The sequence below is a fragment of the Abramis brama genome (genome assembly GCF_963993115.1).
Source record: "Abramis brama genome assembly, chromosome: 2".
In the NCBI taxonomy this organism is placed as follows: domain Eukaryota; kingdom Metazoa; phylum Chordata; class Actinopteri; order Cypriniformes; family Leuciscidae; genus Abramis; species Abramis brama.
Genome location: NC_139964.1, coordinates 13,431,584 through 13,453,738, shown reverse-complemented (window position 1 = coordinate 13,453,738; position 22,155 = coordinate 13,431,584). Strand labels below are relative to the sequence as shown.

Genomic DNA, 22,155 nt, shown 5'->3' with positions numbered 1-22,155 from the left:
TAAAAATTCAACCTCACCAGAAAAAAAGAATATCATAAGATTCAAAAACTCAAATAACTCATTGTACTGATACTTGCCTCGCAGCTGAGGATGCAGGATGACTTTCAGATGTGTGATGATCAGTGAGACCAGCACTGGCAGTTTACCCCCATCATCTTCATGATCTAAAAATCAAACACACATTTGCTGAGTTTCAACAAAGTTCTCTGTTAAAATGAATGACCTGTATATGACTTAGGGCAGAATCAGGTAATCGCATTCATTTAAACACAGAGAACGAGTGATCAACTATTTTATCTGTGTAACGTCACTGTTCGGTGGTGTTCAGTCACGTTGTTCAACTGCATACAGTATTGTGGACTAATGTAAAGTGCACCGGCACCTCTGGTTAAGCATTCATTTACAATAATTACCTTGTGTACAATAATATTAAATGTGTACTCACGACACAGAAACTCAATTGCTTTAAAATATATTTGCAGACTGTTAAGTTAATATCACCGACTCGATTCGTACCTAATTACGCAATGTAACTGTTACACCGGTTATCTCATGTTGAGTAGCTGTAAGGCTTTATAAAGCGTTTTGTTATTTGGTTAAACATAAACATAAAACCCACCTTTGAATTTCCTCTTCTCTTCATCTTAATTCGAGTGTGTGTTCTGACGATATAACGTTAGAGGGCGAAGCCATGGTTTTTGTGGTGCTCGCCTCGTGCTCTGAAGTTCCCGCTCTCCATCTATTTGAAAATGCAGTAACGGCAGCAGCGACCTTGGGCAATCAGTTTTATGTCGCCTAATAGCAAAGTTAACATTTAACAGTTATAGTGGATAATGGAGAACAAACACCATATTATGCACACGCAATGACTTAATACTAGTCAAAGATTACAAAGTGTAGCAGTTCCGCATCACAATCCGTACAGCGGCTCTTCCGTAACATGAATCCGTACAGTGACGCTTTGAATCAAATGTACAATGAATCACTTCCAGGTCAAATAAAGTTATAAATACCTCTGGAAACTGTGTTTTGTCCTCTTTAATCTTCTTCACGCATCGTTGAAGTCCACGCCCTTTGAAGACGACATTTGACCGGTAAGTACAATGACACCCGAGGGGCATTTTAAAATGGCGGTGGGCGGGGATCTCGCGTTGACTCCGGCGAAGGAGGGAAGAGAGTCCGCGAATGAAATGAATGAAGTTTTGGTCATGTGGTCTATAGTATTGAATTTAAATGTAATGGCTATTGGGTATTGAACATTTGTAACCTAAAATGTGTGTTATAAGGATAAAAAATCCCATTTTAAACGGCGGTTTAAAAACTATGCTCACGAGGTCTTGGAAACGACCTGAGGTGACTGAACGCGCCATTTTTCGTAATGAACAATATTTTGCAGATCAGCGATATAAGGTCTTTAAAGTGAACCAAAGAGTCAAATGTGAAGTAAATTGTGTCATAATGAAATCTAACTACTATAAGACACCCTGCACGATGAGGCAGAGTGTCCATAAACGAAGTAAGTAGCAAGCTAGCTTAAGCAGAAGAAACTGCACTTTGGCGTGCACTTTGACGTGCGCTAGAAACAGCTTTTGTACACTTGAATGAACACATACATTTTGCTTCAACTCAGTGATCTCAAAGAACTAACTAATGAATACATGAATAAACATTGTTATACCCATTTTATTAAGTTTATATACATAGCTATAATGTAAGCCACCCAAGACAAATGTAAACATTTTGATAGCAAAGAACTTAATGCACAGGTGAATGAATGAACCATTTATTAATAATTTTTTTAAATCAAACAAAACAGAAAACTAAAAAACGTTTGTGTTTTAGAAAATGCCAAAACAAAACAAAGGTTATAAAAAATGGTCCGAAGAGGACATGAAGGCGGCCCTGGAGGAGCTGGAAGCAGGGGGGAGCCTGAGAACGGTGGGGGCCCGCTACGGCATCCCCCACAACACTCTTCAGGACCATCGACGAGGCCGCTACACCTACCAGCCCCACCCCAGCCGTGCCCTCCTCCCGGAGGAAGAGGCATCTTTAGTTGCTTATATCATATGGATGGGCAGGCACGGCTTCCCCGTGACAAGGGCCGTAGCAACGCTGATGGCCACTGGCATTGTGAAGGCCTCAGGACGCCAGACAATGGTGAACTTCGAACATGGTCTGAGCCATATGTGGTGGTGCCGTTTCCGGGAACGCCATCCGGAGCTGTCGGCCAGGACCCCCGACCCCCTGGACCGGCAGAGGGTCTTTGGTGTGACGGTGCCTCGGGTGGAGGCACTCTTCAACATTTTGGAGCCCATGTTTGCAGAGAAGAGCTGGCATGATTGTCCTCACCTGGTATTCAACTGTGATGAAACAGGTTTTGGGGACAAACAAAAAAGCAGAAAGGAGAAAGTTTATGCACAGAGGGGACAAAAACATGTGTATCGGCAAACTGTGGTTACTAGGGAGCACATCAGTGTCCACTGCTGTGCTAGCGCGGCAGGTGTGAGCATCCCTCCCATGATAATCTATGCTCAATGCCTGCCTAGTAACAGCTATGCGCTAGATGGCCCCCCCAACGCCCTGTACGCCATCAGTGAAAAGGGCTACATGGATGGGCCCCTGTTTGTGAGGTGGATTGAACATTTCTTGAAACATGCTCCGGCAGAGCGTCCACTCCTGCTTACTTGCGACCAACACGAGACCCATATGTCCAAGGACGTGGTGGACCTCTGTCGGGGCAATGGTGTGGAGGTGGTGTGCCTGCCAAGCCACACCACCCATGCCCTTCAGCCCCTCGATGTGTCCCTCTTCGGGCCACTGAAAGAGGCCTTCACCAAGCTGGCAACAAATATGGGCCTGGTTAGGGGAGACCTTGTCCTGGGGAAAAAGCATTTTTCCTCGATATTAAAATTTGCTTACCCAAAGGCGGCCACTGTGGAGAACATAAAGAAGGGGTTCCGGTTGACAGGCTTGTTCCCCCTGAACAGGCACGCACTGGAGGACAGTGATCAGGTAGCTACAAACAAAACAACCAAAGATAGACACTGCATAAATGCAATAGAAACAATGCAAACAATAATTTACTAATATCTTTATATTAGATATAATGTAAAGATATTAAATATATTTTAATATTTGGCAGGTAAATAATAATATTTAATATGGAAATACATATTTAATATTTTAATCATTTAATATTACAGATAATATATCTTTATATTATATAAATAGGCCCAGATATACTAATATCTTTATCTCACTAATTTACATTTCAGATGATGATCATCCCTCCAGTGGCAGTCCAGCCAGCCCCTCTTGGCACCACCCTCTCCACGGCCCAGGTCCAGTCAGCCCCTCCTAGCACCACCATCACCCTGGCCCAGATCCACCCAGCCCCTCCTAGCACCACCATCACCCTGGCCCAGATCCACCCAGCCCCTCCTAGCACCACCATCTCCACGGCCCAGGTCCACCCAGCCCCTCCCGACATCATATCAGTGCCAGTTGTTGCTGGCTGTGTAGAGTGCCCCACCTGCCATCGCCCGCCAAATCCGTTGGTCGCGGCTGGAATTATCCCGGCGGGGCTCGCCCACATCCTGGTCCCGCCACGATTTGACCAGTCGGCCCGGAGGAGGCGGCGGCAGCAGGTTCCTGCTGGAGCACGCTGCATTACCAGTGACGAGTTCGCATCTCACCAAGCTGAGAAGGAGAGGGAAGAGAGGGAGAAGCAGGAGGCGAAGAGAAGGAGGATGGAGGAAGTCAAGGAAAGGAGAGCATTGATGGAGGAAGAGAAGAAGAGGAAGCAGAGAGAGAAGGAGCAGAGAGAGAGGGAGAAGGCGCAGAGAGAGAGGGAGAAGGCGGAGAGAGAGAGGGAGAGAGAGAGGGGGAAGGAGCAGAGAGAGAGAGAGAAGCAGAGGGAGAGGGAACAAGAGAGAGAAAGACTACGGAGAGAGAGGGAGCAGGAGCGGCTCCAAAATGACATCTGTGCCTCGTGCAAGCACCCAAGCCCCCCAGGATCTGGAACAGAAATACTGGAGTGGGTGCAATGTGAAAATTGCACCCTCTGGTACCACACTGAGTGTGTCACTCATGTGGTACCAGAGGAGGCATGGCTGTGCAGGGAGTGTGCCACAAGTCGGGATTTGTAAATGTGTTTGTAAATAGTTTTGTTATATAGCATATATCAATTGCATGTTTTATTTTATATATATATATATATATATATATATATATATATATACTGCATTCTTTGTTTATTTGTTTTAATAATAGTTTTGTATATAGTTTGTATATATATCAATTACATGTTTTATTTTATAAATATATATATATATAGCAGCTATATATATATATACTGCATTCTTTGTTTATTTGTTTTAATAATAGTTTTGTATATAGTTTGTATATATATCAATTACATGTTTTATTTTATAAATATATATATATATATATATATATATATATATACTGCATTCTTTGTTTATGTGTTTTAATAAATATGTTCATGTTCCTAAAACATTTTTCAAAATCAAAAGTGCTTCAGTGTTTTCTTGTAGCACACAGTTTCCTAAAACCTAAAGCCATGTTTGAAACAGTGACCGTTATTGACGGGTTTACCTCAGAAAAATATATATAGCAACTACTGAAACTAAATGATGATCTAATGAAGGACTTTTGGTGGAGGATACAAGCTTTCATAATACACACAGCCTATCAAATAATAAACAGCAGAAGCTAAGTTTATAAAATAAAACATTAACAGCTACCTACGCACCGTTGAAAACACGTGCACGTTTATACTGAAACTAAATACACAATCAAATCGTTTTTTTCGGCCTGACAACAGATAATATACATAGCATATGAAGTAACAAACAGCAAAAGTTAGGGTAATTCACATAAATTTATATAGAAACGATACCTTCACGTCGTTGAAATCATGACGCCCCGTTGTACGGTTTCATGTTACGCTCCCAACATGACTGTACGGAATCTTGTGACGCGTAACATAGTTCCCCACACAGCGCCGCCTCAAGCAAATCGCCATTTACGAGCATTTCATAGGCCAAAAATAAACCAATCAAAGCTAAGAAACGAAGACAAGACCCTCCCCCAGTAAATGACACATCAAAAGTTCATTGGTCTAATCCGTTAAGGGTCGCTCTGACGTTTTTACGTGCCCGGAAGTGAGATTTAGTGTACGGATTGTGATGCGGAACTGCTAACGTTAACTTAGTCAAACATATGGCTAAAAAGCATTCGGTGCAAAGCTAGTTTAACTCGCTAAATTAACGTCAAGTGGCTAAAACATTTATATTTTCGACTTGTGAATTACATATAAACATAAATTATCAGAACTCACCTTTAAAATTCGTCTTCTTCAAGTTAAATATTTCAAATAAACCAATAAACTCGACCGCACTGCTGCTGTCGTATAACGATAGCCTGCTTCCAGCTGTCAGTTCGGAAAATTCCTTGGCTGAAGCGATTTCGACCAATCAGCGTCTTGTTGCTATGCCAAATATTAAATACATCAACCAATCATGAATGAAACTACATATAGTATTGTTTGCACACTTCATTCATATTACCAGATTTTTGTCTAACCAACTACACTGTTGGGCATAAAATCACTTTAGTATGCTTTGCCATAATACAAAAATAGTTAAAGTTGTAGAAAATTCTTCTTTTTTTTTTTTTTTTTACCAAACAAGTCAGTGCAACATATGCACAGCAGATATATTTACATTGGACTGAACAAAAACATGCTCAAAAAAAAAAAAAAAAAAAAAAAAAAACAGGACACTGAAAACCATGGTTCATTTTGTAGTTACTATGGCTTTACTACAAAAACCATGGTTCATTTTATGGTTACTATGGTTTTACTACAAAAACCATGGCTAAACCAAGGTTATTGTAGAAAAACCATGGTTCATTTGTAGTTACTATGGTTTGACTGCAAAAACCATAGTTAAACTATGGTTCATTTTGTAGTTACTATGGTTTTACTACAAAAACCATAGTTAAACCATGGTAACTACAAAAAAAACATAGTTACTACAAAAAAACCATGGTTAATTTTCGTAAGGGGTAGGGTGTCGTGGAGATTCGTAAACGACAACGGGCGTCGGGATGCAAGATTCTATCGTTTCATCTCGTATACGTGTGTCATAGTGGGTGACAACCTACGTCGCGTCTGCGATGCTGCACGACAGAAAGACTTGCATGTTTAATTTTTTAACGGTCCTCCACGACGGGTTGAGTAGGCTATGTGAGCGAGAGTGAGTGTGCGCGAGTGAGTGAGTGTGCGTGAGTGAGTGAGAGTGCGAGCAACAGTGAGTGTGTGTGCGCGCCAGTGAGCGAGTGTGTGTGTGTGCGCGCGAGTGAGTGAGTGAGAGAGCGAGGGACAGTGAGTGTGTGTGTGTGTGCTTGTGTGTGCGAGTGAGTGAGGGACAGTAAGTGTGTGTGTGTGTGTGTGTGTGTGTGTGTGCGCACGAGTGAGCGAGTGTGTGAGCACAAGTAAGTTAGCGAGCGAGGGACAGTGTGTGTGTGTGTGTGTGTATGCGCGAGGGACAGTGAGTGTGTGTGTGCGCGAGTGAGCGAGTGTGTGTGTGTGTGTGTGTGTGTGCGCGAGTGAGCGAGTGTGTGTGAGCACAAGTAAGTTAGCGAGCGAGGGACAGTGTGTGTGTGTGTGTGTGTATGCGCGAGTGAGTGAGCGAGGGACAGTGAGTGTGTGTGTGTGCGCGACTGAGCGAGTGTGTGTGTGTGTGTGTGTGCGAGTGAATGTTTGCGAGTGAATGTGTGCGTGTGACGGCACACGATGACTGGTCGGAAAGCAACGTTTAGTCTGACATGTTTCTTGTCCATGACACGAAAAGGTTTTAGGAGTCAAAATCATGTAATCTGACACCATGACTATCGTAACAGACACAAAAATCTTGTAATCTGAACCAGGCATGGTGTCAGGCTGTCTGTTGCGATGGGTTCATCGCGCGAGTTCATATCGCGATGACGATGAAAATTCGATGTAATCAGGGTTCGAAATGACTTAGGACTCTTGGGGGGTCCCCTAAAATTTAATTATTAAATTATTAAAAATTCTGAAGACTACCTTGCTACACTATATACTGTAGGCAAAATTATATGGACCAACGTTGAAGGTGGGATAATGGTCTTGGGATGTTTTTCATGGTTTGGGCTAGGCCCAGTATTGTAGTGGTGTCTGGAGAAGGGGCTATAATCTAACAGGTAAACCTCTAACTCTGGAGCAACAAAGTTACAAGTTCTTTTTCCTCTTTTTCTCTCCATGATGCAGGATTCTAAATTAAGAAAAATAATATTAGCTTCCTAGATAGCTTACCAAGCTCTCATGTATACTCATTCATGCTCAAATCACATTCACTTTAATCAACTCACAGACTTGAATTAAGTCCTGGATATCTTTCATAATCACTGACTGGACAAGTAGGTTGTTATGCCAGCTTTGAATAACTAGTCTAGCTGCTATAGGTCTGCTATGGAAGCTTGTTTCCGCCACAGAATAAAACATTTTTAAAGATAATTGCGACTTTTTATCTCAGAATTGCGAGATATAAAGTCAGAATTGCGTGAAATAAAGTCGCAATTGCGTGTTATAAAGTCAGAATTGCGTGAAATAGTTGCAATTGTGTCTTATAAAGTCAGAATTCTGACTTTTTTTCTCGCAATTGCGACTTTAGGCTATATCACGCAATTCTGACTTTATAACACATAATTGCGAGTTTATATCTCGCTATTCTGACATCTTTTCTCAGAATTGTGAGATATAAACTAACAATTGTGATATATAAAGTCCAATTCTAAGGGAAAAAAAAGACGGACTTTTATTTTTTTTACCTCAGAATAGTTTATATCTCACAATTCTGACTTTATAACACGCAATTGCGACTTTAGGCCTATATCATGCAATTCTGACTTGATATCTCCCAGTTGCGTATTATAAAGTCAGAATTGCGAGATATAAACATGCAATTCTGGGAAAAAAATGTCAGAATCTCGCAATTGCGAGTTTATATCTCATAATTCTGGCTTTATAACACGCAATTGCGACTTTATATCATGCAATTTTGACTTAATAATACACAATTGCGACTTTATATCAAGCAATTCTGAGATAAAAAGTCAGAATTGTGAGATGTAAACTCGCAATTGTGAGAAAAAGTTTTCTCACTGTGTGGCGGAAACAAGCTTTCCATTCTGCTGTTATCTGGCAGATCATTTGGCTTCATTACACAGGGTATCTAGTTAATGCAACTTTTGATATACTCAAACTCCTGATATTTTACTATAAGCAATTATGGAGATATAAACATAATCAAAGCACTTACAGGATTTTCATTCAGGATTTCACTCTTTGTGAGGTTTCGATTTGCCGCGTTCAGCTACAGTGCGTGTCTGCGGGAGCACCACAACAACAATCTGTGACGCTAGAACTCACTCGGCTAATAGCTGCCCTGATTGCTGCCTCGCGCTAGGAAATAAATAAATTACTGTTATAAATATAAAACGTCACTAAAGACCTATAATTTTCACAATCATTTTTAATGTTAAAATATATTTGTCGGGGACCCCCCAAAATCCAAAAATAAATTCTTATGGGGGGTCCCTAATGACTTATGGAGGGTCCGGGACCCCCCCAGACCCCCCTCATTTCGAACCCTGGATGTAATGCTCTAATATCTTATTTTACTTCTTTCCGGTAGGCTATTTATGATTCAGTGATAGCTACTGAAGATATTTTACACATCCAAACACATTTATAATTGAATATGCTTTTATATAAATAAGCATAATATAAATAGGGTAGAAGTCTTATTGAATTTATAACTAATGATAGTATGATTTAAATTGATGTTTTATTTAATGTATAACTAATTGCCCTTTGCAACTTTTTTCTGTATTTATTTCAGATATCTGTCAACAGGAGACTCATTCCGATCTATTGCTTTTAGTTACAGGGTGGGTTACTGCACAGTGGCAAGGGTGGTAAAAGAAGTGTGTGAGGCAATATGGTCACTCTTGGTCCAGGAATACATGCCCTTCCCTGAACAACATCACTGGAAGAGGATTGCTGAAGACTTCCATAGGCTGTGGAACTTCCCCAACTGTCTGGGAGCAATCGATGGGAAGCATGTTACAATACAGGCTCCATCTTCAACAGGGTCCATGTATTTCAATTACAAAGGGAGCTTCTCCATAGTCCTTCTAGCAGTGGTTGATGCCCGGTACCTTTTCCGGATGGTGGATGTGGGGGCATACGGGAAAAGCAGTGACGGCGGGACCCTCTGTGCCTCCGAATTTGGCAAGGCTCTCCAACAGGGAATGCTCGACCTACCAGAGGATGCACCATTACCAGGTTCAAAAGACCCCCAGCCTGTGCCACGTGTTTGTGGGTGACAAGGCTTTTCCTCTGAAGAGGCACCTTCTCCGACCCTATCCAGGAAAACACCTCGACAGAGAGAAGCGTGTTTAATTACCGTCTTTCCCGTGCGAGACGGATGGTGGAGTGCACATTTGGGATACTTGCTGCCCAATGGAGACTCTACCACAGAGTGCTTGGTGTCTCACCAAAAGTGGCAGATGCAGTGGTGAAGGCCACTTGCATCCTTCACAATTTCCTACGGTATGAGGATGCTGATGAAGAGGAAGTAAGTTGTGCCCCCCTGCCATCAGAGCCACAGTTTGCCATGCAGCCCATCCAGTGAGCAGGCAGCAACAATGCCTCTAGGGAAGCACTGGAAATAAGGCAAAGGTACACCACCTACTTCTCCTCTCCAGCAGGTGAAGTTGCATGGCAGCATTCTGTCATCTAATGCCTCATAATCACTCCCACCACCATCAGGACCACTGCCATCAGTACCATCCAGGACCACCACCAATTAAAAATAAAAAAAGGCTCTTTTAAGAGCCACCCATAACCTCAGAAAATGAGCATATTTCCTTTCACTAACAAGCTGCACATAATGAATAAAATAAATTAGTAGTCTAAATCAAAAGAGGAAAATAAATGACTGGAAAAGATGAATGCTTTTAATAATTATTTTAATGATAAATTTTCATGTACAGATTGATAAATACATTAAACTGCCTTATAAAAAATTGTTTGTTTTACATATGAAGTAATTTGGTGTGTCTATTTCAAAAGTTATTTTTGTGTGTGTCTGTCTGTATGTTTGTTGATGTGTGCATGATAGTGTTTTATTGATTGGTAAATTCTGCGTCATGTAATATTTGTTGGAATTTGAGTTTAACCTCAGAACGACTGCGTGGGGGAAGTCGTCTCAAGGCACCAACTAAACTTGAAAGAAAGTGCTCTTCCTCGTCTGGCTTGTTGTCACTGATGGTGTTCAGCACACAGCGCTGGTACTCAGTAATATCTTGCTCAGCCCTTCTCTTCCGGGCTGTGTGGTATTGGACTGGGTATGGGTCAGGGACTGTGTGCTCTCATCTGATGTCTGTGGGGAACAAATCAGAAAATTATATTCTTTTTAAAGTATACATACATACATACACACACACACACACACACACACACACACACATATATATATATATATATATATATATATATATATACACACACACACACACAAACAGAGATTAAGTATAGCCTACTAATAATAATAGTAATTCATTCCTTTGACATAAATAATAATTCCTTCCTTTGAAAGAAATACTAACAATTGCCTTTCATTTAACATGTCAATCTTACAATTCTTTTTACAGATATAGCAGCACTTATTACACAATTAAAACAGATGTAGCTGCACTTTAACATTAACACTGGGGTTCACGTAGTATTCTACACTATACCTCCACTGGTGTTACCATAGACCATAGGAGAGCTACTACACTGATATCCTCATCAGATGTATTCAGATTGCTAGAGGTGTCCCTATTTGTTATATATGGCTCCAGGAAGCTGAGGATGGACATATATTTCCACCTCCGACTGCCTGCTGCTGCCCCTGAACCTGACTTCTTTCTCTCTTTCTCCTCGTTTTTCTCTCTTTTGAAAGTGTCCCTCAAGTATTTCCATTTTTTACGACATTTTTCAACTGAAATTTGTAAGAACAAAAAGATTAGAGATTTTGTGAAACAACAATGAGCATATTCTGATTACTGGCGTTATAGAAATGTAGCTAGTAGTTTACAATGCTACATGTTGATCCCGCCCCCCCCACCGATCAGCTGTCTAGATGACTGCCGCTTACCTGATAGACCCATCGTCAATGAAATGTTCCTCCAAGCACTGTTTTTCAAATTGACGTTGTGGTAATCCGGGGATGTCATCTGGTAAAGACAACTATGTTCGGAGACCAGCAATATTAATTTTTCATCCATTTTTTTCCCCGTTTAGTTCTGCTGGTTGATGTCGTTGTACAATCAGAATGTGACAGTTGGTCGGTGTGGTATTAGTCCCGCCCCTCCTCCACTGTGATTGGTCGGTTGGGTAAAAAGTGACTGTGATGAGCGCAGCGTTTTCATTCTTCAAGTTCTTCAGATTCTTCAACTCTCGGCGACCTGTAAAAAACGCCGAACGCTCAGAGCTTCAGCGTGAAAAAGACGCTCAGCGCCTCGTTACGCTCATGGCATTTTAAAAACGCGGCGCTCCCATTGAAAACCGCTGACGCACTGGAGCCGCTGAGCTCCTGGCCCCGCCCCTACTGTCGATGACGCACTGGAGCCACTGAGCTCCTGGCCCCGCCCCTACTGTCGATGACGCACTGGAGCCACTGAGCTCCTGGCCCCGCCCCTACTGTAGATGACGCACTGGAGCCGCCGAGCTCCTGGCCCCGCCCCTACTGTAGATGACGCACTGGAGCCGCCGAGCTCCTGGCCCCGCCCCTATTGTAGATGACGCACTGGAGCCGCTGAGCTCCTGGCCCCGCCCCTATTGTCGATGACGCACTGGAGCCGATGAGCTCCTGGCCCCGCCCCTACTGTCGATGACGCACTGGAGCCGCTGAGCTCCTGGCCCCGCCCCTAACACATTTTTCTGTGGTGTGACAAACTCAGAACACATACTTAATTTTGACTTTACAGGGACTTTAAATAAATGTCAATGAAACTGTTGCTTTAACCAATCAGATAATCAGTCAGATTTAATCAGCCAATCAGATTTCGATTTGACTGCATTTTCACGTCTTTTGATTGGATGGTAAGAGTTCGTACTATCACTGGTAGTCAGAGCTAGCTAACCGCATCTGTAGCGAACTGCTTAAACTATATTATATATTCCTGTAGATAGTTATATAGAATAGACAGAATAGTTTCACAACCCACAAATTAATGTTTATTTCTCTCCTCGACCCCCAGCCAGTTCAGACCTACTGGAAAAAAATCTCTTATTCAGCCTTATCCAGCTTAAGCATCTCTTCTTGACAGACACAGATCTAGCTTCAGTAGCAGGAGCGATCAATATATCAAAGAAAATACAGAAATGATCAGACAGTGCTACATCCTTAATAACAATCGATGAAATGTTTAGACCCTTACTGATAAGTAAATCTAGAGTGTGTCCACAATTGTGTGTGGGTCCATGTATATGCTGAGTCAGATCAAAAGTTTTTAAAACAGTTTTGATTTCTTTCGCCATATTGTTTTCTGCACTCTCTATGTGAATGTTAAAATCTCCAGCAATGGCAAAACAGTCAAACTCTGAGGTAATTGTTGATAACAGTTCTGTAAAGTCCTCAGCAAAGGCTGGAGAGTATTTCGGAGGCCTGTAAATAATGATAAGTAAAATGTGTGGAGCACCTTTTAACACAGTACTCAGATATTCAAAAAATACTGGTAATTCCAAAAAGATATTTGCTTACATTGATAGATATCTTTAAAAAGAGCAGCTAGACCCCCACCTCTCTTAACAGCTCTGCAGACACTCATAAAAGTAAAGTTAGGAGGGGCTGTTTCATTGAGGACTGTTGCACTGCAGCTGTCTTCTAGCCAGGTTTCATTTAGAAACATAAAGTCCAGGTTAGACTTACCAAAGTAGAACATTATATAGAAACTGTGTCTATTCCTCATTTAGTGAGGATCTAGGAAAAATCTAATTGTGATTAAACCAGAAAATCTCAATATTAGTGAACAAAAACAATTTCTAAAGCTAGGTCTTCTAAACATTAGATCGCTCACACCTAAGGCGGTTATTGTAAATGAAATGTTCACAGATAATAGTTTCGATGTACTTTGCCTTACTTAAACAAATGATAATTTCGGTCTTAGTAGGTTTACTCCACCAGGATACTGTTATAAGCATGAGCCCCGTCTGATTGGTCGTGGCGGCGGTGTTGCAACAATATATAGAGATATTCTTAATGTTACTCAGAAAACAGGTCACAGGTTTAATTCGTTTGAAGTACTTGTGCTAAATATTACGCTCTTAGATGTAAGAAAGAAATCCCTATTATCTCTAGCCTTGGCTACTGTATATAGACCTCCAGGGCCCTATGCTGATTTCCTAAAAGTGTTTGCAGACTTTCTCTCAGATCTATTGGTCAATGTCGATAAAGCATTAATTGTTGGAGATTTTAACATACACGTAGATAACACAAATGATGCGTTAGGGGCTGCGTTTACAGATTTATTAAACTCCTCTGGGGTCAAGCAAAACGTCACTGGTCCCACTCATCGTCTTAATCATACTCTAGATTTAATTATATCACATGGAACCAATCCAACTGATATAGATATTATACCGTTACATGGTAACTTGCATACCACGTACTGCTGAAATTTATGTTGCGCCACGTTATCGACCAGGCAGAACAATCCTTCCAACCACCAACCAGCGATTCTCAAATAGCTTACCTGATCTATCTCAGCTGCTCAGTGAACCCAAACAAACAGATGAACTAGAGGAAATGACTAGCACTATGAGCACCATTTTCTCTAGTACATTAGACATTGTTGCACCAATTAGATTAAAAAAGGTTAGACAGAAAACTAAAGCACCATGGTACAACAGTGCTACGCATGTTATCAAGAGAGAAACCTGTAATTTAGAGCGTAAATGGGAACAAACTAATTTAGAGGTCTTTAGAATCGCGTGGAAAGACCCTAAAAGCAGCCAGGGCTGAGCACCTCCGCAAACTAATAGAAAATAACCAAAATAATCCAGGGTTTTTATTTAACACCATGGCTAGACTAACAAATAAACAGACATCACCTGAGCAAAATATTCCGTTACAGTGTAGTAGTAATGATTTTATGAATTTCTTCACTGAGAAAATAGAAAGCATCAGAAACACAATTGTAAATGTACAATCTTTAATGGTGTCTTATGATTCAGCCTCAATTATCGCCCCTCAAGAACAACTACAGCGCTTTACAACTATAGGACAGGAAGAGCTAAATAAACTTATCATTGCATCTAAACCAACAACATGTTTATTAGATCCAATACCCACTAAACTACTGAAAGAAGTGTTACCTGTACTGCCGTGCAAAGGCAAAAGACCTTAACTTCAATTTTGGTCAAAATTAGTTATTGCCATTTTTGGAACAATGGACATCAGTTTTATCATGTGGAAAAATATCTTGAGTCAATTTTGTTCTTTTCTGCTAAAAATAAGATGTTTTTGTCATAACTTCCAAAAGCAGAGGGAAAGCAAAGGCAGAAGCCCTTAACATCAGTTACGGTCTTTTAGCTTTGTTCCGCTGCACTCTAGAATGCTGGAATCAAGTTACAGTTGGAGTTAAGGCACTCTGCCTTTGTTTTACCAACGTTAAATTTTTGCCGCGCTGAAGTTACGGTGTAATGTTAATGCCTATATGTAATTGAAAACAACGCGAGTGGGTTGGGGACGCCTCACGATAAGTAAGGGGAGGAGAAAACATTACCACGCAAACAAACAAACCCAGCAGATATAACTTAGATTGCAGCTTACCTTTTTTTTAACATGGTCAAACTCAAAATCCATGGAAAACGACATCCACTGAGAAGACAATCCATTGTTTAAATCCATCATGTGCCAGCTGGCTAACCTAATCTATCAAAGTGCAAGTTGTCCGGAGGTTGACATTTTAAGTGTCGCTGTAGGTAGGCTATTAGTAGGCAGACGTCCGGTTAAACAGTTAAAATTAGGGTGACCCAAACGTCCTGTTTTCCCAGGACATGTCATGGTTTCACGTCTTGTCCTGGCCGTCGTGGCTGTTTTTTTTTATTTTTTTTATAAAGTGATGAAAATGTCCTGGTTTTTGGGCCGTTAAGCATATACTTTAAATTTACTGGCGCTTATCTTTGCACACACAACATATGAAACCGGCTAATCAGCGCGTTCCTCAATCCGCAACGGCAAGCAGAGAGCACGTCAGAAAACAGAGGCCTCTGTGTGTGTGTGTGTGTGTGTGTGTGTGTGTCAAATCAAATCTTTCAAATGTAAGAAATATTTGTGAAAGGTTACTTTAACTTCTTCTTTGGTGTTTTTTTACTTAAATTAAGAACACCGATAAAGTTTTAAACCGATCCAGTACAGTAGCCTTCTCATTATTTTTTATTTTATAATATTCTATTGATGTAATATTAAGCCTTCTAAACAGAACTCACTAAATGTTATTTTAAGACTATCATTGTTATCATATAAATGTTTTTATAGAGTGATAAAAGTCAAAATGGTCAATAAATTAGAAGTTAAGGTACTTTGCCTTTGTATGAGCCATTATTGTTTTGCAGATAATGCAAAGGCAGAATGCAGTAACTTCCAAATAAGGGTCAAAGGTCAAGTTTGAGCTCAATTTTTTTTTATGTAGATAAATATATTCATTATGACAACTACTTGGCAAATTTTCAGTGTACTACCTATCATACAATTGGCTGGACAACAAAAAAACTTTAAAATCATTTTTCTCAGTTTCACACTCTGGTGAGTTAAGGTCTTTTGCCTTTGTAGGGCAGTGTAGTGGAAGAGCCTCTTCTCAATATTATTAACTCGTCTTTATCTTTAGGTCATGTTCCAAGAATATTCAAGTTGGCAGTTATAAAACCTCTCATTAAGAAACCACAATTAGATCATAATAACCTAGCAAATTACAGACCCATTTCAAATCTTCCATTTATGTCTAAAATACTAGAAAAAGTTGTGTCCACGCAATTGTGCTCTTTCTTGCAAGAAAATGATATCTATGAAAAATTTCAGTCAGGATTCAGGCCGCATCATTGCACAGAAACTGCGCTCATTAAAATTACAAATGATTTACTTCTACTGTAGCTTCTGACCAAGGCTGTATCTCAATACTAGTTTTACTCGATCTTAGCACTGCATTCGACACTATAGATCATAAAATACTCCTAGATCGACTACAAAATTACACTGGTGTTCAGGGAAAGGCATTAAACTGGTTTAGATCGTACTTATCAGACCGTTACCATTTTGTATGTTTAAATGGGGAAAAATCGAAGATAACGTCAGTAAACTATGGAGTGCCGCAAGGATCTGTGTTAGGCCCTCTGTTATTCTCAATATATATGCTGCCACTTAGTAATATTATAAGAAAACATGGAATTAGTTTCCACTGTTATGCTGATGACACTCAATTATATATTTCATCATGACCAGATGAAAACGCTAAATTATCTAAATTGACAGAGTGTGTTAAAGATATAAAATACTGGATGACGTGTAATTTTCTGCTATTAAATTCAGATAAAACGGAGGTATTACTTATTGGTCCAAAAAACTGCCCACAAAACCTCTTAAAATACAACCTTAATTTAGAAGGATGTCCTGTTACTTTATCCACTACAGTAAAAGACCTGGGTGTTATACTAGACCGCAACTTGTCTTTCGAAAATCATATTTCATATGTTACAAGAACAGCCTTTTTCCACCTTAGAAACATTGCTAAGCTACGTAACATGCTATCTGTTTCTGATGCAGAAAAGTTAGTTCATGCATTCATGACCTTGAGACTAGATTACTGTAATGCTTTATTAGCTGGTTGTCCTGCATCCTCAATAAACAAGCTACAGTTAGTCCAAAATGCAGCTGCTAGAGTACTTACTAGGTCCAGAAAATATGATCATATAACACCAATTCTATTGTCTCTACACTGGTTACCTATAAAGTTCCGTATCAATTATAAAGTATTACTACTGACCTATAAAGCCCTAAATGGTTTAGCTCCAGTGTATTTAACGGATCTTCTATTGCCCTACAACCCATCGCGCTCTTTAGATCACTAAATTCGAGGCTTCTGGTCATTCCTAGGATATCTAAGTCCACTAAAGGAGGGAGGGCATTTTCACATTTAGCTCCTAAACTCTGGAATGGCCTTCCTGATATTATTCAAGGCTCAGACTCGCTGTCCCAGTTTAAAACTAGATTAAAGACGCATCTCTTTAGCCAAGCATTCACATAATGATTACCTTTTATACTACAGTTAAATCGGATCAAATGCATTAATATTATGAACAGCAGCTATGCTAATTATTTCCCATCTGCTTTTCTGTTGTTATCTCGGGACACTAGTCCCAAGATAAATAGAGCTCGTCAGCTCCAGTTTGTATCCAGCCTCTCATGGAGACTTCAGATGCCCAAACACCCGTGAAGAGACGACTCGACGCCTGTGAAGAGATGACTCAACGCCAGCGATGTTATGCCCTAAATTATTACATGATTAACTAACTTTATTTTTCTATGTACATTTCTGAAATGCACTTTCTGTAAAGCTGCTTTGAAACAATGTGTATTGTGAAAAGCGCTATACAAATAAATTTGAAGTGAATTGAATTGAATTGTAATTCAGCCTTAGAACCTGAGTTTTAGTAATATTGATTTTATAGCCTGAAAAAGAGCCATATTCCTCCAGTATTTTCATTAATTTGGGAAGTGACTGGGTGGGATCCGTCAAAAATAATAATATGTCGTCAGCAAATAGAGCTAGTTTTTGTTCCCCTGATTTTAAAGTAACCCCTTGAATTTCTGTGCTCTGCCTAATCCACTGGGCTAAGGGTTCAATAAACAAAGAGAAAAGTAGTGCCGATGCTCCACAGCCCTGGCGGGTTCCTCTTTCTAATTTAATAGATTTGGATAAATCCCCGTTTATTTTAACTCTGGCAGTAGGTTTGTTGTACAGTGCAGAAAATGTCTCAACCAAGTCAGAATGAAAGCCAAATACATCCATTACTTTATATAAAAATGTCCATCGTACTGAATCAAACGCTTTTTCTGCATCCAAACTTATTATAAGAGTTTCTAATTTGCATTGCCTGACATGTTTCATTATCAGAAGCGCTTTCCTAATATTGTCTTGCGTCTGCCTCTGTCTAATAAAGCCTGTCTGGTCTTTATGTATGAGTTCAGGTAACATTACCTCGAGACGTTAACATAATATGGAAGTAAATAATTTGTAATCGATATTGAGTACACTCACAAGGCGATAGTTTCCACAGTCTAGTTTGTCTTTATTTTCTTTGGGGATAATAGAAATTATGGCTTCTCTCCACAATGGAGGAATAGTCTTCGTTTCAAGTACCCCGTTAAATGCTTTCATTAATGTCGGTGCCAAGTGATCTTGCATGAGTTTATACCATTCGGAATTGAATCCGTCTGCACCAGGGGCTTTTCCGTTTTTTAATCTCTTAATTGCGGATATAATTTCTTCCTTAGTAATTTTGGAGATTAGCTTCTTGTTCTGGTCATTTGTGACTTTAGGTAAATTTAGTGAAGATAAAAATGAATCAATTTCAGTAGCACTTCTTAACTGAGGCTGAGAATATAGTTTCCGATAATACTCCTCAAAACACTGTTGTATTTGTTCTAGGTTAGTTTCAATTTGGTTTGTTTCGGGATGTTTAATTTTGAAAATTGTTCTCTCTGCCTGTTGTTTCCTTAATCTATATGACAAAAGTTTAAGCGCTTTCCCTCCAGTATTGTAATATTGTTGTTTTGTAAAAAGAAGCTTTTTTTGAATGTCCTGTGTGTTTATTTCTTTTATCTCCTTCTTTACTTCGAACATTTTTACTTTCACTGAGTCCTGTAGAGAAGATGAATGTTCTTTCTGTAATTCTTTAAGTTTAGTCTCGAGATCTAGTAATTTTTGTTTTTTCAATTTCTTTACCGTAGAAGAAATTGCAATAATTTCCCCACGAAGCACTGCTTTTAAAGCATCCCATAATATAACTGGTGAGACTGCATCATTGTCATTGTATTCAAGATAGGATTCAATTTCAAATTTCAATTTATTCATGATTTCCTTGTCATTCAGAATATTCGTATTTAATCTCCATAGAGTAGACTTTATTTTACCATTAAGGTTAAGATACAGATATACCGGATTGTGGTCCGAGAGTGCACTTATTCCTATGTCACAATTTATCACACGAAACATATCATTTTTAAACATCAGGAATAAGTCTATTCTGGAGTAAACATTGTGCGCCCCAGAATAGTGAGTGTAATCCCGCCCTGTCGGGTTAATTTCCCTCCATATATCTACTATTCCCACTTCTTTCATGAAATTATTTACTTTTTTATACATTCTTTTGGTGTCGGGTTTGCCATTTGAACTGTCCCTTTTCGGATTTAATCGAATGTTAAAATCTCCCCCTGACTCTTTGTTGTCAATGTTTAAAGTACTTGTTTGTAAAATGACCAGTCACTCCCTGGTGGAATATAGACATTGAACAGACTCACTAAGGTTCCCTCAATTTTACCAATTACCATAATGTACCTCCCCCTCTTTATCTTTGTGTTCAGATATATAATTTACCGCACTGCACAACAAAATCGCCACTCCTCTACGTCTACCTGAGTCATTTGAGGAGAAATATACTTTAGTGTATACCATTTTGTTTAATTTAGCATGTTCATTATCACTAAGGTGGGATTCTTGTATGTATGCTATCTGGACCTTGTCCCTTTTCAGTTGAGATAACATTTTTGACCTCTTAACTGGGTTAAGTATGCCATTTATGTAAAGTGATACAAGTTTTATAGGTCTATTATGTGACTGTATTAATGGTTAACCGCACAATTAGACATGGTACTCTTCCCTTCTCTGCGCAGAACAGCAGAGTATAACAAACAAAGAAACATACGCAAAATATGAACATACAGAACAACATAAAATATACCAAAATGACAAAGAGGTGACTTCCTATGTAGGGGTCTACCCTTTAGACCCTAATAGGTCCACGGGCCGTTCTAAGGCAAAACCCTTCAACTGGGTTCAATGAAGGGGGTCCTTGTTAGTTCACAGCATCTTGAAAGCTCTACCTACATAACCCATCTATTCAAAAATCACAATCTACTCACCACCGTGTCTTAATAATAACTAAAATCGCTTGGAGGTTTTCCACATCACTTCGTTTCAATTTAATCTGTTGTCATTCCTGGGGTGGTCCTCCGAAATGTGCGAAGCTTCTCCTTGTAGCTGGTGTCTCGAGTGGGGTCGTGTGTAGCCTTCGTAGCCCGCCGATTCACTCGGGTCCAGGACAACTGTTTTATCCGTTCAGTCAATGATGCCGGTGGCAGTGCTGGCATTGTTGTGATCACGTAGCCTCTTTTCACAAGATCTTTGGCTGCTTCAGTCGGTGAATCGTATATTCCGGTTCCATCTTCGTGCATCACGCGTAGCCTGGCGGGGAATAGCGTTTGAAACTTCACATTATTAGCTTTCAGAACCTTCCGAATTTCCGCATATTCCTTCCGTTAAGCAATGATGGATGGCGGATAATCATGATCGAGGTTTACATGATTGTCTCTCCACTTGAATCCTCTTATTTGCCACGCTTTATGCAGCAGCATCTCCTTCACTTTAAAACTCAAAAACTTGACCACAATAGAGCGAGGCGGTGCACCAGCTGCTGGCTGAGGGCCTAATGAGCGATGTGCCCTCTGAATTTGCAAATCAGGCATTTCTTCAGACAGTTGAAGGCCCTCACGAAGAAGTTTGTCTACAAAAGATAGCATGTTAACGGAATCTTTTTCGGTCTCAGATTATCGCGTCTGCTGTGGCTCTCCATTTCTGTTAGCTTCTCATCTACCCTCATATGTAGCTTTAGCCTCTCCAATGCTGCGTCTTCTGAGGTATGTATCCGTTCTTCGGCCTTTTCGATCCGGTCTTCGGCCTCTCCCAGTCTTTTATTGAGACCCGATATGTCGCTTCTTAGTTCCTCAAATTGCTGTCTGTTCTCCTGGCGAAATTGCCTCAGTTCTTGCAAAATCTCTGCGTCTGTCATCTTTTGCTAAATACTATTAGATGTTAGTTAGCCTTGATCGTCGAGGATAAAACTGTATTTCACTGCTCAAGACGCCTCAGAAAAAAATTAAATGTTTACGGTAGTGTCTTGCCCCGTCCTCTAAGTTAAACTGTATTTTATCATCTTTATAAAAGGGGCTTTTGTTCGAATTTCGCGGGTTCTATCGGGAGCTCTCTACTGTGCGACCGTCATAGATTTTTTTATGTTTTTAAAAGAAGTCTCTTCTGCTCACCAAAGTTGCATTTATTTGATTCAAAAATAATAATAAAAAAATATTATTACAATTTAAAACAGCTGTTTTCTATGTGAATATATAGTATAGTGTAATGTATTCCTGAGATCAAAGCTGAATTTCCAGCATCTATAGCCGCTTTCCGACCAAGTAGTTACAGGAACTTAGTTCTAGGAACTGTGAAAAGGTTCCTCCGGTTGGAAAGCGGCTATTATTCCAGTCTTCAGTGTCACATGATCCTTCAGAAATCACTCTAATATGATGATTTGATGGTCAAGAAACATATCTCATTATTATTCAATGTTGAAAAAGGTTATTTACATTTTTATTTCAGGATTATTTGATGCATAGAAAGTTCAAAAGAACAACATTTATCTGAAATGGAAAGCTTTTGTAACATTAAACACTACTGTTAAAATTTCTATTTTGTTTTTGGGGGGAAATAAATAAAAGAAATCAATACTTTTATTCATCAAGGATGAATTAAATTGATCAAAAGTCCTATTCATCAAAGAATCCTAAAAAAAAAATAATAATACACAACTGTTTTCAATATTGATAATAATAATGAATGTTTTTTTGAGCATCAAATCCACATATTAGAATGATTTCTGAAGGATCATGTGACACTGAAGACTGGAGTAATGATGCTGAAAATTCAGCTTTGACCACAGGAATA

At 39.8% G+C, this 22,155-nt stretch overlaps 2 protein-coding genes across 3 annotated transcripts in view; both read right to left on the bottom strand.

Annotated features, from left to right (window-relative positions):
- LOC311077723 (uncharacterized protein) overlaps positions 1-22,155 on the bottom strand; it is a 118,210-nt gene that overhangs the window by 28,569 nt on the left and 67,486 nt on the right. The window lies entirely within an intron of this gene.
- Positions 1,768-5,218, bottom strand: LOC311078123 (uncharacterized protein). 2 transcript variants are annotated; one of them, XR_014605058.1, is made up of 4 exons: positions 3,269-3,524; positions 2,920-3,016; positions 2,685-2,838; positions 1,768-2,360 (listed from the first exon to the last, which is right to left on the bottom strand). XR_014605058.1 is itself a non-coding variant. In XM_084106808.1 (4 exons), the coding sequence occupies exons 2-4, from the start codon at positions 3,668-3,670 to the stop codon at positions 2,140-2,142; spliced, it is 456 nt and encodes a 151-aa protein (XP_083962934.1). In that variant the 5' UTR covers positions 3,671-4,017; positions 4,922-5,218; the 3' UTR covers positions 1,768-2,139. The 2 variants fall into 2 exon arrangements, 1 of the variants encoding a protein (XP_083962934.1); XM_084106808.1 differs by lacking the exons at positions 2,685-2,838; positions 3,269-3,524 and adding exons at positions 3,533-4,017; positions 4,922-5,218.

Coding starts and splice junctions, on each gene's coding strand:
- LOC311078123 (XM_084106808.1), bottom strand. CDS start 3,670: ATGCAGCGTGCTCCAGCAGGAACCTGCTGCCGCCGCCTCCTCCGGGCC. Junction 3,017..3,532: donor GATTTGGCGGGCGATGGCAG/GTGGGGCACTCT, acceptor TTTTGTTTGTAG/CTACCTGATCACTGTCCTCC. Junction 2,361..2,919: donor TCCACAGTGGCCGCCTTTGG/GTAAGCAAATTT, acceptor GTTTCATCACAG/TTGAATACCAGGTGAGGACA.